Genomic DNA, 16,876 nt, shown 5'->3' on the forward strand with positions numbered 1-16,876 from the left:
TTTTCCTGAGATGATTCCTTCTCATTTGCACAGCTGAGCCCAGGGAACCTCCAAGGAGGAGAGGCAGGTAGGGCAGCAGCCCCTTCGTGGTAGAGAAGCAACAAGAGACAGCACAGCACAAACTCACAGCCCAAGGAGCAGCAGTGACAAAGGGCAGGACAAGCCCACTCCACCACCAGATTTGTCCCTCTGAACAGGCAGCCCCAGCTGGTGGCTCTTCCCACCACCCTCAGCCCTCATCAGCCAGAGGCTGTAAAACCCCATTTAAGAGAAGCACCTGTCAAACAGGACCTCCTCAGCCCTGCTCCCAGCAGACAGGGAAGCAAGGGAGAGGAGTGGCACAGAGATACACCAGGCACTCCAGGAAGGGGCTGACCAAGGTGCTCCAGGCCAACCAGGACCAGTGGGCAAAGCACAGGACAGAAGTGGGTGCAAGCTTGAGCCTGGTCCATCCTACACCAGACTAGAGCCTTCCTACACCAAAACACAGTGCCTGTCCAAAGACAGTGTTTCTCCAGGACCATAAAGATCTTTCCAGCTTAGAGGTTGACAGCTTGGCAGACTCTTTGCTCCTGTTCTCTCCATAGGTCTGCAATGGGCCAAGTGTTTCATAGCCTCCTCTTAGCCATACTGGGACCAGCTGCAGAGGAGCTGCAGCTCTGTTGATTCTTTCTCACCTGAAGGAGCTCCTGTCAAATACTGTGCTCACAACCCACAGCTGCAGGCCCTTTCCCATGCTCTAGGGTGGGAAGAGTGTCAAGTCCTCAAACAAACAGCTGGTCAGTTTGTTACTGGTTAATTCTATTAATTCACATTGTTATAAAAAGGCATGCAATTAGAGGTCTGGTCAGAGTATTTTATAGATCTTGAACTCAAAAGGAGGATTTTTATTGCCCTTTCTATTTCTACAAAAGCCTCTTTGGCACTCTAACACACCCTGCTCCAGTGTTCACAAAGGCTGAAAAAGACAAACTGACCATTTTTCAAAGAATAAGTGGTTCTCTTCTCCAAGGCAAAATATATTCCACTGAATAAGCACAGTATGCTCCAGAAAGGTTTTTCAGCATTTGTTTCAGTTCAGTAATGCACTCCTCAGAGGGATGGGGCTGTCCCTCAGTGCAGGCACTGCTACCATCCCTGCATCCCAGCTGAGCACACCATTCCTCTCTTCTGGCCTGGCAATACCAGACACCCCCAGACTGCCACAAATGCACAGTCCTGTGTGACAAGACAAGACCAATCTCCCCAGCCTCACCTGAAGAGCAATGGCTGGTGCACACAGATTAGTTCTTACTAGGTATAACAGAATAACACTGATTTATACCAGACAATTTTATGACTTGCATCTTCTATGCTCTCTCCCCTGCTTCCCTGCACTTTCCACATTCATTGGTCATAAACCCAGGTACCGTATTAAGGCACCTCATCAAAAGCTGTTGCAGTAAGAGTCCTAGCCCTGCTTTCCTAAAGCATCAGGGCACGGAGTCCTACAAGGTCTTTTATTGGGTTTGAAACATATTAGGGAAACAGGGCATTACAAACACACAGCAGAAATACCCCTCTCATAAACCACAGGCTCCTCTGTGCTTTGCAGGTATAGCACTTCCTCCAACAGCTGGACTCTATCCTTCAATAACAGCAAAAATGTTCAGATCTTTGAAAAAAGACAGTAAGGATGCACCACGAATTTTCAGCCTCATTTCCAGTTTTGTTAGACCCTACGAACATCAAATCTTCAGTCAGAGCCCTGGTTTTGTATGTGCTGCTGTCCTGCTTCATTTCCAAACCATGGTCTTTGAGTTCTCACCATAAAAAAAGCCTCCAGGGATTAAGCTAAAGGGATGGGAGGCAGGGATTTATCCTGTTTCAACATTTGTGCTTAGATACCCAGGGCCATCTTGCAAGCCAGCCAAATTTAGACCTCATCCCTTTACATCTGCCCACTTGCCTGAAATTGCATACATCTCACATCCACACAATCCAGCCAATTTCTTACAGATCTCAAGCATGCAAATCCCCTTCAAACATATCCATCCCTTGTGTGCTACTAATGACAATGCACGAGTTTAAATTCCATTTGCACCACATCCGACTGTGCAAACGGTTCCTCTAAACTTCCACTCGTAAATTTGCACATCAAATGACCCGCACTAATGGCACTCCCTTGTCACTAGTTTTGTGGAGACAACTTCCTTCTCAACTACTTGTGAAGGCCCTGAGCTCTGTCATGCTCCTCCTGCCACCTGCCTACCAACCACAATCAGGAAACAGCTATCCTAAGAAAAAGCTGGAATTCAGAGAATTACTTTTCTGCAATCCAGAGTCGAGGTGGATGGGGTTCTTCTCCCAGAAAGCTAAGGTTACCCAATATTTCATTATGGAAACATTAAAATGTTCAGACTGTGTAATTTCCAAAACTAAACCTGCTCCCTGTCTTTCTCTTTGCCTTCTTCTAGAGCATCTGGGAAACCAAACAGCATAGCAATCCAAAATGCAAATGCTACAGCTTGCTATCCAGCAACTACTGCTTTGCTAAAGGAAGAACAGGAACTTCCAGAGATCTGCTTCACCCTCCAAAGAGAGGTTCAGTTAAGAGGTTCATCCAATTTCCTGCTGCAGTCTGTCAAATACATACAGAGACCTGGGGTGGTTTTCAGACAGGTAGGGTTAGATGGGGTAAAGCCTATTAGCTTTCCAGAGGGAGAGTTAGCAGGGAAGTTAAGGGTCAGCTCACAAGGGTAGGACATGTCTGCTTTAAGACATTGCTAACACATAAGGGGAGGAGAGCACTTGATATATTGATCCACTGCATTCAGTGCCTTCAAATATTAATCAAGATAATGAACAGCTGATTCATTAGAAGTCACCTTTATTTGCTAATAGCAAGTTTCACTCCAGCAGTGAGGCTGGCAGAGGGGCAGAAAACCCAGCAGAACCTAAAGCAGTCCTGCTCCCTCAAAGCTTGAAAAGCATCTGGCACAAGCCCACGGGAACACCAATGCCCCAGCACTGCACACCCACTGGAGAGCTCTGGCCATCCCACACAACAGGAGCAACTGCAAAATTGACTTAGAATGTTGTGGAGTGCCAAGAGGTCAGAAAACCTCTTAGAGAAAAAGAAAAAAATTGTGCACTTGGTGGGTGTACAGCTATATCTCCTTGGCTGGAAAGGGGGCACAGCAGCAGCATCTGCCTGGTTACCTACAATGATACAAAGCTGTCAAAAGTCCTCAAATAAATGCCAGAGTCTTCATGTGTCTCCTGAGCCAGGCTTTTTAAGAGAGACAGGAGAGCAGCTCTTAAAATGGAGATACATGAACAACATATACATTTTACTGTTTTTCAAACCTGCACCTAAAAGCTGATACTGATGACCCCAAGAGTAGAAAGTCATGATCCTCAGGTTCTCAGGAATGATCAATGCTGCTTAAAATTCATAAGCCATTCAATTTTTAATGTATTATTACACTTTCTGGTCACATTTCCAAGCTTCTCTCTACTTACTAGAGATGCAGAAAACCATGATTTTTATTTATATATACAAACACATGTGAAAAAGAAAAGTAAAATTCAAATGATTACAGGAACTCAGGCCTTAAGACAGTCAAACTACTACAAGATTTGCAATAAATTTGCAGATTATGCTTGTTTATTATATAACTACAGCCAGTCATTAAGAACAGTGTGTCCAGGGTTTGACAGTGTACAAATATAAGGCAAAAACAAGCACAGCATACAACAGAATCTGCACATATAACTTCAATGGGCATAAGCTAATTGCCCAAACTGGTATTTAACAAGGGCATATTTTCCATATATAACACATTAACCCAAAGCTTAATGAGCAGTAGAGCTGTTGCCCCCTTAACCACACAGCACCCAAAAAGCAGTGATCCTGGCAGCCCACAGTTCCCATGCACTGTGGCACCTCCTGCCACTGTCACCCACAAAAGCACCAATCCTCTCACACATTTTTTCTCCTCCAACGTTTGATTTTGCGCTTGGCTCTCAGAGGGCAGTGCCAGCGTGAGGCACCACTATTGCCATCACCAGCCATCCTATACTCCACTGACTCACACCTAAATTATCCCTGTGGGGAATAAATGCAGAGCTTTCCTCTGATTCCAACCAAAATGCTCAAGGCCAGTCCTGGTTCCTTGTGCACAGAGCACACAGTCCAAGCTAACAATGCCACCAGTAAAAGCATCTCCAGAAGCAAGGTGGGATTTTTGGCAGCAGGTATGCTAGCAAAGCCCCTGTTCAGTGGGTTTTAAAGCTAATGAGCTACAAGGCAGCTCCTCAGTACACACAGTCATACCACAGCTGTAAGAAGTCACCCTGCTCAATACTCTGTAAAACACAGCTCCCAGTAATAAAAATTAAGTGTGCACATAAGCTTTTGCTCATCTGGGATCTGACCTGCTGCTCCTACACCACTCAAATCAGCTGGAAGTGCAACACTTCACTGCTTGAAAGCAAAACAGAAGCCCAAAGGGCCAACAGCTTCACCAAGGGGTTGGTACATAAAAAGCAAGAAAATGACAGAGTAGTGAACTGCAGAGCCTCTCATGAGGATCCATTTGTAAGGTGCCATGTGGCATGCCCATTATTTAGTCGCAAACATTTTATAAATTCATAAGATAAATGCTATGCAGTTGGTTTGGAAACATATTTTTTACACTTTTCTTCCTATCCCCATCCAAGCTTGACTTCAAATCCTATATGACAGAGTTTAGGTTTTATAAAAGAAAAAAAAAAATCTTCCAGCCATTCTTATAACCATATCTCAAATAAGGACTGTGTTAACATTGTAACTGTAAAAGCTCCATGATCTACAACTCCAAGTGGTCCAATCTTTTGTTACCAAAGCACAAATTAACCTAAACAAACCAGCTGGCTGGTTGTTCAGGTGCTGCATCACAACAGCTCCTTTCTAATCAGGGCACAAGCCAGGCTCCAGGTGCATGGTGAGCTGCACTGCACACCCAGCTGATACAGCACTTACCTGTCTCTAATAAGGTATATTAGAAATAAAAAAATAAATCTGCTTCCAAATAAACTAAGGTTATTCATCTATTCACTCGTGCTGTAGGTAAAGCCATCCCAAAAACACATAAATCACCAAACTTGAAAGCATCAGGCCCCTTTTCACCACACGCTACAAGAGCAAAAAGCACAGCAAATACTCCCTTTGGGGACGAACACATGGACTTTCACAGGCATCAGAGTCCTCTTCTTAAAAGGAAGTTAGGATCTACAACTTTTGCAATGACAGCATCACACATCTCTACACTAATACGCTTCCAGAAGCAATTTTAAAGCAAAGAAATAAGTGGTTCTTTCTTCTATTACTGCACTGCAGCAAAGCAATATGGCAGCTGTTTAATAGCACATAACAAAATTGCAGGACTGCTCACAAAAGGAAAAATAATCTCCAGGAGAGGGGGATTTAAGTAGTTAGAATGCAATTACCTAAATTGAAATTTGGTGGTTAATGACCTCGCGCTTAAAAAAATTGTTACATAGTCCTTAACTATCAGAGCTTCCTTTTTAAATCTCATTGACAGTACTTCCATAACAGCGATCATGAAGCTCTAATCTAGGAAAAAATTCCACAAGAAGATTAATAGGCATTTAATTAATGCCCCATCTTTTTGCTGAATCTTCACGAAAGGCCAGGTATTGACCTACGACAGTGACTCATCCTGCCCCTGCTTAGCTTAAGCACATTGGAGACCCAATAGCTCAGTATAACAAGGATGAAAAGCAGGCAAGCATATTCCTAGAAGACGGGATTTGATTTTCATAGAAGTATCTCTTATGAAGGGTCTGATTCCCAGCCAGGCATGTACCACCAAGCCTTGTAAATGTATCATTTCTATGATGCTGTTAAAAAAAAGTGTGATGCCAAGAGCATATGATTCCATGCAAAAAGCCTTCAGGGTGCAGAAGCAACCACCCATTTGAGAAAAAAAGATAATTATTTAATACACGAGCCTTTCAAAAAGAGGAGCACAAGGGGTTGAAAGGAAATCAGAGGAGGGCCTGAATCCTCACCTCTCAGTCTCCACTGGTAATGTCATCTCCCAGCTTCACACAGCTGAGCTGAAACCTCAAGTTTGACACCACCCTTCCAAAAGGTTACCAGCAGCCCCACCATTGCCCTTCTCTCCCTGGTGGCACCTGTAGCCACATGTATGTCATCAAGAGGTGATTGGGTGAGGCTTTTTCCTTCTTTATCTAGTTTCTAATAAGAAACAGTCTTTCTCTAAGTGAAAGAACACATTTGTCTGCAGATTAGAACAAAAGTAACACCTAAAAGCTAAGACAGCCCAATTTCTTGAGCAATAGTTCCAACAACTTAAAGCAAACTCCTTGCAATATACCAAATTGGGGGGATTACTTTGAGAGACTTTTTAGCCAGCAATTAGGACAGACTCTTGTCTTCTTCCACCACAGCCTCCTTCCCTCACCCAAAGGCAAGCCTTCATCCCAAACCCACACTGTTACTCTTTCATTTCCCAAATCTAGCCTTTTATCGTGACACAAATGTCTTGTGCTTTACTCTGAGTCCTGTTCTGAGTTCTGCTCTACCACATGCTGGGACAAGTTTCCCAGGACATAATAACTAGCACAGGCACACTGTGACAGAAAAGCAATGCATAATTCAATGCAGAGTTTTAAAATTTTATGGAGCAGCCAGTAGAAAAGAAAGCAGAATATCTAAATCTCCAATGTGTTCTCAGCCATAACCTGTGTTTGAAACTGCAACATCTCTTCAGTGGCTTTTGAACTTTAAGACAAAAGCTCAGAGCTCAAACACAAACCTTTACCTACACTTGAAATTAAAACAAATCTCATCCATTTAAGGTCAGCTGTTACTGCTGACACCACTTCAAGTCCTTACCCAGGGTTAGGCTCTCTTAAAGCTGAAAATACTCCTGGAAACATTTTGCTAGTCTCCACTGTATGCCCAGACATTCTGAGTTAATCTATACATCAAAACCAGAGCAGGCATCCTCACAGCTAATACCTACCTAACTAGGAACTAGGAAACTTCCTGGTACAAAGTGCTGCCAGTTGAGATTTCTGTCTAGAAAAACATCCACCAAAAATCTCAGACCAAGACCTCTCTGATGACTCATCTTCTTCTCCATTTCCTCCACACCATGAACAATCCCACAGTTCAGGAAAAGCAGCTCTTCTCTACCTGGTTTTTATACCACTGGAGCCACAGAGCCCAGCTGGCAGGCTCCTGGTGATGAGCTGTGCAGGTGGCCACCACTGGCACTGGTGGCTGCAGGGACCCTCCTGCCATGAATGCACTGAGCATGATGACAACACCTCTGTGTGATTGCTGACCATGGAGAGGAGGACGTGCCTATGTCCCAGAGATCTCTCCCAGGCTGTGTGGAACAGACATTCTCTCGTTTATTCCTGGCCAGATATCCCAACAAGACACTGGCAGGACAGTGACATGTACTAAATGGAAAGGCCACCAAGGTTTCCCTGCAATCAGGGTGCAGAAGGAGTGGTGGTTCCCCCACTAAGGCAAGGTGAACTCTCAGCAAAGCCTGTATTTTCAGACACCTCCGGTTCATTGCAGTCTGAAAAGCTCCTGGGCTGGCAAATCCTACTCTATCCCAGGCAAAAAGGGAGCTGGGAAGGGGAAGAACAGACTTTCTAATGTACCTCTCCTCACACCTCCACTCTTCCCACTCCCAGTCCCTGTGCCTGGGACTGTCAGCAGCCCTTTCTAAAGTCCCTTCTTTCATAATCAGTGTATTTTGATCACACACTAAACCAGCAAAAGGTTCTGTTTAAACACAAGCAATGAACAAAGAAGGTTATTAAATGTAGTAAAAGTTTTTCCTTACCTGCAAGGCAGCCCAGGAGGGCAGGATGAGGGGAGGACAGGGCAGGAGGGAGCCAGAGGTGGGGAGGGAGAAGGGGCAGCTCAGAAAGGATATGGGTTGCACACCATTTTGATGCACCAGCTCCGCGGGCTGGTGGTCTGCTTCAAGCAGAAGAAGACAACTGGGGCCAAGTCTGGGTAGGGGACATCAGGATCCGGAGGGGAGGTGACTTCTTCATCCTCACCCAGCTCCAGGGAGGACGGTGGCTGCTCCGGTGGTGTTTGCTGCTCCGAGATGCCCGGATCCACAGGCTCCAGTGGGCAGATGGCAGAAGTGTGAGGGGGCTGTGGGCCTGCGGGCCAGGTGGAGGGAGGCTGGGGGACGTACTCTGCCATGCCAGCCACAAGCGAGGACCCCTGCAGAGGAAGTGAGAAAGAGAAATTATATCCCACAGGGAATCAGCAGCAAAAGCACAGCATGTCTGGGCTCTCCTAGCAAGTCCAGAGCAGGGGAGAGCTGCAGGACCGATGGCTCTGACAAACGATAAACCACTTGGTGCTGAAGCAGTTTTAAGCTCTCTTCTGCCAGTGACTCTCTCTACCAAGACTCCTCTGGCTGCTCCTCTCCATCGCCATCCAAAGCATCCCTGCAGCCCCTGAGACACCTGTCAGAGGGCTTCACCACCTCAGAGGGTCGTGGCAGCTCTTTTGCAGGCAGCCTGAGCACCGTAACAGAGAACAATGTTTTGAACAGTACAGACCCATCCTGGCACAACAGAGTCATCCTGTCCTTGCAGACCTTAACAGAGTCCTGCCAACTCCAGGTGCAGCTTTGCTGGCCCAGCTCTCCTATCCAAGGGCACTCTGGGCTGGCCCAGTGTCACACCATCACACAGGCTCCATCAGACTGGCACTGACAAACGCATGTCAAACCCATTCACAACACTCATTCAAACACTGAGCTGTAACACATGCCAGAAGTGGGATTAAACATTAAGCACCTTTTACTCAAGCTTGAGCTCTCCTATGCTGGAGCAGTGGAAACATGAACACAAGCTGCAAAAGTTATTTCCCTAAACAGAATGGTCAGAGAGTGTGGGTTGGCATGAGAAGAGCAGGTCTCAAGCTCACTGTGCTGGGTTTGGCTGGCGAAGAGTCAATTTTCTTCACAGCAGCTGGAGCAGGGCTGTGTTTTGGATTTATACTGGAAACATTGTTGATGATACCAATGATTCAGTCACTGCTGAGCAGGGCTCACACAGCACCAAGGCATTTTCTGTTTCCCACATCACCCCACCACTGAGCTGGCTGGGGATGCGCAAGGAGCTGGGAGGGTTCACAGCCAGGACAGCTGACTCCAACTAACCCAAGAGATATTCCATATCATACGACATCATTCTCAGCACATAAAGCTAGGGGAAGAAGGAAGAAAGAGGAACATTTGGAGTGATAGAATTTGTATTTCCAAGTCAGTGTTATGTATGATGGAGCCCTGCTTTCCTGGAGATGGCTGAATACTTGCCTGCCCATGAGAAGAGGTGAATAAATTCCTTTTTTTGCTTTACTTGAGCGCACAACTTTCGTGTTACCCATCAAACTGCTTTTATTTAACTTTTTTGCCTTTTAGTCCTTTTACTCTTTTGATTCTCCTCCCATTCTAGCTGGAGGGTAGAGAGCAAGTAGCTGTGCATGGCTTAGCTGCACCCAGGGCAGAGCCACAAGACTCCTGTGCACTACAGAGCACCAACTTTTGCTAAAAAATATCACTTTGCTGCCTGGGTGCTGTGGATTTAATAGCAGAGTGGAAGTGGCTGGTCAAACTGAGGGGAATTAAATAAACTCCAAGGCTTGGCTTTGGAGGGGTGTTACATGGACACTCTCAGGAAAGAGAGCTTGGCCAGTGACTGCCAGTTGTCTTCCCTTCACCCTGTTGGCATGTTCAACCATCTGGAGTGCCCATGCTGCAAGTACAGGTTTAAAAGCCACACAAGAGCCCTCAGACACACTGTACTGCAGTACAGGAAGGGATGATGAGCAGCAGGAAAGGATGTGTCTGTCCAGACCTCATCTCCTCACGTACTGGCCCTAGGTTATCCTCCCTGGCACTTGTCCCAGTTCTCTTCACTTTAGGATCACAAAGCCTGTGAGCAGCTCTGTTGACACTGCTCTGCCTTTGCAATGCACTCTTGACATTTCAGCCCGTGATCCTTTTGATGCTCACGCTGCTGGATCCATGATCTCCAGTGCTCTCCACACCACTCATCTGTAAGCCCTGCCAACCACTCCACCTTAGGCTGCAGTGCCCCATCATTCCCAGATGAGACCCTGAAACCTCTGCCTACCTATCCTGTTTTGTCAGCCTCCTGCTTCCAACACACACTTTGATCCAAAGCTTTGCTTGTTCTTCAAGGCTTGGTATTTGTCAGAATAAAGAGCAGCAAGTGCAGGGGTTTAGAAAGCAGACACAGTGTCCCTTAGGGGATAGCAGAGAGACTCTTCGAATTCATTATCCCAAAGGCCTGCAGCTATTGGAAAGAACAGCTACCATGTCTCCTGACTGGCTTTGGGATGCTGTTCATAATTTTTTAAGCTCTGTGAAAAAAATCTCCAGTGCATCCTTCTCACCAACTATCACTACTGTTTTCAAAAAAAAACTTTTCAGCAGATTTTTGACTCTGGGCACCCATGCAACTATGTGTACCACCTTTTTCATTCCTTATTCCCACCAGCTCCCCATTGCCGGCTCCGAGCTGGCTGCCTTGCAGTCTATTAACATGCACTGGCTGAGCCCAGCTTCCCTCCCATTACAGCACAGAGGAGAAAGATTAGCAGAGACAGCCAGGAGGAATTACTTATTATGGTGCTCAGAGCATGCACACTGATGAGGGCATGACAGTTCCAAACTGCAGCGTACAAAGCTTCATAATTACCAGTACAACTGAGAAAAGGAATAGGAGAAACAACCTCATCAGCATTTCCCTGCTTTCCCTTCAGCAAGCATCCAGGGCCTCTTCTCCATCTCACCACTGCTAGATGCAGCTGGGACTTAGGGATGCAGCTCTGCCCATGTGGAAGACACATGCACAAACTGGGTGGCGTGTATATCACAGACAGTTCATCACTCTAATTTGTGCAGCTCAGACTGACTCATTAGGGCTCGTATGGACACAGGGCCAGGTGAATCCCTTTGGAAGTCCTGAAGCTAAATGCAGTCCTTGAATGACAGCTGCCCCACTGGAGATGTGAGTAATACCCGTTACCTTCCTGAGATTAAATCCTGTTCTGCCTCCCAAGGCTGTGATCACGATGTATTTCCTACATTAAGCAGGATTAATACTCTGTGTCAAAAGAGAGAAGGGGGAAAATCAAGCACAGGGCACTTCCAAGCTCTTCACACAGTCAGTCCTCCCATCTCAACTTCAAAGAAGAGTGGAGTGGTTTTTCTGCCAGAGATAGGTGCAGGGTTGTCTCTGCTGTCATTTCAGATGTGGAGGTTGAAATCAGCTATTTTCCCTATTTTCATCAGGCTGCAACTCATGCAATAATGCAATACAACTATTTTCTCTGGGCTTGCAATCACTGGTCTTCCCTTGCTGTAGCATTGCTCTGTAACTTGGTTGGAGTCAGCCTGCTACAGTATTTCAACCCAGGGGAGCACTGTTTAAATCAAAATGAGGAATGAGTTTGGCAAATGCATTTATCTGCATGCACAGAAAAATGTGCATCAATGGAGAGGGCTCCTACCCAGATAAAAGGCAGTTATAGTAAGACTCAACAGAATTATAAATCTCCAGAATTTGTCTTTGGGATGCCTCTAACCTCCCCCTTGTGCAAGTGCAGCTTACTGTGACAAGGGCAATACAGGAGGACAAGGATACAAGACGAGGGTTACGGGGTGGCCAGGTGCATGCTCTTCTCACTCAGCTTTTGCTCAGGCAAGCCTAACCCCAGCGAGTACAGCAGGCCAGACCACCAGAAAAAAATCAAATCCTCCCCACCCAAGACTTATACGGCCAAATATCCCCCAAATACACAAAAACATTCCGCTGCAAAAGTCACATACCACTGGAGGAGTGATGCTACACCAGCTGCACTTCCCTCCCAGGGGAAGGGAAGTTATTTGTGGGCTGGCAGCTCCTCCTGTTCCCTCCCTGCACAGCCTGTGCCAAACCCTTCTGTGGAGCCAGGTCTTAAGGCTGCACTGTCGGTGCCCAGGGCCCATTTAAAGGCACCACCATCCTGGGCCGAGCACCCACTGGTGCTGCATCCGGCACGCACACCTGCCCTGGACACGTGCGCTGGCAGGGAGCTCATTGCCTTGGCAAGCGCCAGAGAAGCTGACAGCCTCTGGCTCAGCCCTTCCCCTGAAGCACCTGGTCCTGCCAGATACTGAGGAGGAAGGGAGAAGGATGCTCTAAAACAGCAAGAGAAGTTGTGGACTTAATGAGAAGTGGAAATTGGTTAGGAATAAAAGCAGAAAATATCACAATGCAGGAGAAGTGCTACAGTTTAGGGGTGTGTGTCCAAAAAGGCCGATGTCACCCCCTGGCATGCATTGCAGAAGTCTCTGCTCAGACACACTCCCCCTTTAGGGCTGCAGCTGGCACCCCAGGGCTGTCAGTGCCATGAGCCAGCCCAAGGTGTGCTGCAGGCACCACACTCCAGCCAAAGCAGGCTCCCAGCTCCTCAGTGCCCCCTTGGCAGAGGGGCTGACAGGGGCCATGGGTGAGGGAGGGCTGGTAGGACCTTTACAAATCTCATGCAGCCCTTTCTGAACTATTGCAGCTTGACAGTGAAACAGCATTTGCAGCCAGCCAGGAGAGGGAAATACCAGGGAGAGGTCCCCAGAGCACTGTCCCAGTGCTGGAGAGGATCCACCCGGAGTCTAGCAGGATACAACTCCACTCTCACGTGGGACCATCCTCAGAGTTCACCTTCCCCACCATTATTCCTAACTCTGTATCCCTTGCCAGCCCACACTGCCTATGAGCTATTCCTTCCTTCCTGTGCACTGCTCACACAGACAACACTGAAGTCCCCATCAAAAATGAAAGTGCAGAGTATATTTCCTTTAAAGGTAAACACAGCATCTCCCATTCTGAGGGCACACAAGTCCTTTCCAAACCATCCATCACCATCAGTCACCCATTACTCAGAAGCAGCGGGAAGCACAGCAGCCACTCTGTCCTGCTAACACCCTTGCAGAAGAGGGACAAAAATGACAACCTCCAGCTGGTGTTCCAGGGGACAGCAAGATGGTCCCATCCACTGGAGCAGCACCTGAGGCACACCTATTTATTTATCATCTCCATCCAAAAGCTGACAAGCAGCCAGCCTTGCACAGGCCCAGGGTGATTGAAGGAGGGCCGTGCCTTTGTGGCAGGTTCTGGGGCCCATGGGGTGACCCCACTCAGGAGCCCCCAGGCACTCTGCTGAGCACGGCAGCCAGCCCGCCACTCTTTGTCACTGTAACTGGCAAGAGCTACCTTTGATGCCTGCGTCTGGCTGCAGGGACGTGTTAGTCATACAGGTTTCACATTTGGAGTGTTTGCCATGGTACAGTATAATTAGTGGTGCCCAGCTCCCTCTGCGTTTGTGTTCAGCTGGCACTGGCATGTTTCTCTGCCTGTTCGTGTGAGACAGCTCCACAGCGCCTGTTCTCATCTGCATGCGTGTGTGTGGGGCTGTATGAGTGCCAGTAAGGAACAGGGTCACTTTTCTGAGCACTTGATTTGAAACCAGAGCTTTTACATCTCCATCATCTCAGCACCTCCAAATGCAAGGGGACGTGGCAGAAAGCCAGCAAGGAATGTTCCAAATGGTGCCTGAATTCATCACTTGCAGATGCTGGTGCTCCCACACACCCCTGAAGCACAACATCCATGGCCCGCACCAGAGCCAAGGTCCCCCAGGTTCCCTGCCCTGGTCAAATGCCATGACCTGTTGCCTTTGTAGCTGCATGCTGATTGATTGCTGTGCCTTCTTTCCACACATGCTATTATCCTCGGCTAGATTTGCTTGAGCGTTTGCCAGCCTCACCCTTTTCATGACCCTGGTCATTTTGCACCCCTCCTTCTGTTAAGGACAGGGAGCAGAAGAAATTCCTGCATCCTACCACCAGCTGGGGGCTATGTACAAACCACAAACAGGACAGGACTGCTAGGAACATGCCATGAGCTGTTTTATTTTCCAGCATCGGTCTCATTACATGCTTATGACAATGGGAAGATGCCATCAGCTCACAGCCCAGGCAGCAGACCAAGAACTTAATGTTACAACTTTTAAAATAAGTTTTTTGACCAATCAAAAAACAAAGCAAAAGCATATTGGCAGTAGTTCCATCCAACCTCTATAAGGACACCTACCTTCGGTTAAAACAATGCTTGCTTATTTCAAATACAATACGCGCTTGTAAGCCTTAAAGCATAATGCACAGAGCTCCATTATTAAGCTTAGAACTTCCTAATATCTGCTAGATATACTTTTCCGCAGCCTAGAGAGTTATTCTAGACAAGCGTTAATACACAGACCATTGTTCTACTTGTCCTTACTTTTCTACTTCTTACATAATTTTTCTACTGTCCAATCTTATGGCTACTGCTTAGCCCTAATCACAGTTCTGCTGTCTCTGAGGCCTGTCTTTTATGGCTTTCCCAAAACCCTCTGATTTTATGGATTCCCACACATCCCACTGAGCAGGTGAAGGAGCAGTCCAGCCAGCACAGGACAAAATAAGCAAGCAATCTGTCCTGAAGTCTCAACAATACCCTGCCTTCAATGTGTACTGCAGGCAGCATTCTGCAGCTGTAGGAAGAGCAAACCCTGATCTCCTGGACACTCCCACCCTCATCATCACAGTCAATGTCCAATGTATCACTTCCCTGTTGTGTGGCTGGGATAGCCCCATTCTGCCCATACCTCTGGTCCCTGCTCCTGACACAGCAAAGTGGGAATCTTACATTGCTAAGAAGCCTTTGGCCAAGCCAAAGATGTTATGGAGACCAGTAAAATTTTGCTGGAGAGATGGAGGAAAACAAGGTAAGCAACAAGAGAAGAAAAGGCATAGGGGTAATATGGCCACTTTGGGTGTAGGTAAACAGAGGAGAAAGAAGTTTCCCATTTGCAAATCTTTACCTGACCTTAACTATTGTGGAGTGTTTGAGATCCAGAGGTGAGTGCTGCTGAAGACCCTAACCTTATCCCACTACTTCCCAGAGAATATGCATACTTGTTTCCAACAAAGCATTTTCATTTTTGGTGTTCCAAGTGAACAGACTCTAAAAATCTCCTTCTGGGGATGACTCCATCCTGCAACAGATCCATCTGTGTGGAGACCCTGCCCCAGAGTCAGAGTTTTCCCTTTCAAAGCTGCCCTGCTCTCCCTGTGCGCTCTTTTGGTCTGCACAGCTCCAGCAATGTCTCCTCCTCATGCCCACAGACACCTTTCATGTGAGAGAATTCCTGTCATGTCCTCTCACTTAAAACCACCACTCAGCCAAGCTGTACATCTTTAGCACTTAATCCTTGTTCATAAATGAATCTCCTCAGCCCCGCTGTCACTCAGTGGCTCGGTGCAGATGTCACTGCTGGATGTCACCCAGCCGGGCTGTGCCAGGACCGCTGTGCCCCCTGCCCCCGGGCTGCCCTGGCCTCGTGGCTCTGCTGGCCCTGCCTCACTGCGAGTCCAGGTCTCACATGTCACCTACCATCATATCTTGTGGTCTGAGCCGTCCCTTCCTGGCCCCTCACCAGGTTCTCAGACCACATGCTTCAGATTTTTGATTGCCTCCAGATGCATTAGCTTGCATTTTTCCTAAGATTAATCTCATTAAGTTATTTTCCACCCATCTTTCTGACCTTACTAGTTCCCTCTGTGTTATTTTACTGCATCTCCACTGGCAGGCAAAAACCTGGTTTATCATCAGCCAGGGAAGTCATTAATGTGCTGTTTCCACTTTCCTTCAGGTCAGCAATGAACAAGTCAATTAAGACGGTCAGATGAGGATGAAGAAGAGGAAGATAGTAGTGTCATGGGCTACCAGCAGTGATGGCTTTGAGGCCATCCCCACACTCTTAGCCCTTCAGGATCCAGATCCTGAAGTGCTAGCAGGAAAGACAAAATGTGCAAATACCTCAGCTGTGCCTCCAAGAGAAACCCACGCTGGGAGAACAGAGCTGCAGCTTCTGCCTGCCACAAGGACAGGTGCCCCATGTGCAGCTGCCAGCACTGCATCCCTACAAGAGGATGGAAAAGGGCATCCCGGGGCTAAGCCAACAGTGAGGGCCTCTGCTGCTTCACACCATCCTTCCTGTATCAACCTCTCTGCCCTTTTTGTCTCAATCCCAGTGCCCAGCCCAACGCAGTGTCCCCTCAGCACCTGTTGGAGTGAGTGGGAGCAGGAAAACAGCTACATACAAGGAGTGGGGAGGCCCCAGGAGACTCCCTGGTCCCTGTCACAGTGCAGAACTGAATGCAACTGCCCACTTCTGCACAAGCATCCTCACCACCTCCAGACGTTTTCCCAGCTCACTATCACCACTCACATCTGGAAAGGAGATTCCCTGGGGTGAAAGTGGAAATGCAGAGGTGCAGACAGTAAGCAGCACATCTAAAGGGAACACAATATGAAGAGCTTTGGGGAGCATCAAGGGTTACATCTACAACCTCTCTCCTCCCTAAAAAATTACTGCTCCCCCTCAATCCCTCCAAAGGAGATCATCTGCATAAACACAGCTATGTGTTTGAAGCAAACTAACTCTTGGCAAAAACAAAAACAGGAAGGGAGCTAAAGCTATGTGGAGTGTGATGATGCCCCAGGCTCTGCCTCCAGAAAGGAGAGAGGATATAGGAAGGAAATGTAGCTCTGAAGATGAGAATCTTCTAGAAGCAGAGAAGAGACAAATGTTGCTAACTCTTCTGCAAAGGCCTACAGGCTGTTCACTCTCAGGTCAATAGATGGACCAGGACCTTGTGATGGTTCCCCTGCATCCCACATGACTTGATTACTGACACTGCTGCTT

At 47.3% G+C, this 16,876-nt stretch overlaps 1 protein-coding gene and 1 long non-coding RNA gene across 9 annotated transcripts in view; both read right to left on the reverse strand.

Moving 5' to 3' along the window:
- LOC135300581 (uncharacterized) overlaps nucleotides 1-7,959 on the reverse strand; it is a 56,447-nt gene extending 48,488 nt beyond the window's left edge. The window contains exon 1 of the long non-coding RNA XR_010362408.1: nucleotides 6,058-7,959. This is a non-coding gene — a long non-coding RNA (uncharacterized LOC135300581). The remainder of the gene's footprint in view (nucleotides 1-6,057) is intronic.
- The window catches only part of CACNA1I (calcium voltage-gated channel subunit alpha1 I), a 164,612-nt gene that overhangs the window by 142,031 nt on the left and 5,705 nt on the right, over nucleotides 1-16,876 (reverse strand). For all 8 annotated transcript variants that reach the window (XR_010362403.1, XM_064420183.1, XM_064420179.1 and 5 more), the window contains one exon: nucleotides 7,971-8,272. Coding sequence is in view for 7 of the 8 variants with exons in the window: in XM_064420183.1 (XP_064276253.1) it covers nucleotides 7,971-8,251 (281 nt within the window). In the remaining variant the exon portion in view is untranslated. The remainder of the gene's footprint in view (nucleotides 1-7,970; nucleotides 8,273-16,876) is intronic.

This window comes from Passer domesticus, chromosome 5 (genome assembly GCF_036417665.1).
Source record: "Passer domesticus isolate bPasDom1 chromosome 5, bPasDom1.hap1, whole genome shotgun sequence".
NCBI classification, from domain to species: Eukaryota; Metazoa; Chordata; class Aves; order Passeriformes; family Passeridae; genus Passer; species Passer domesticus.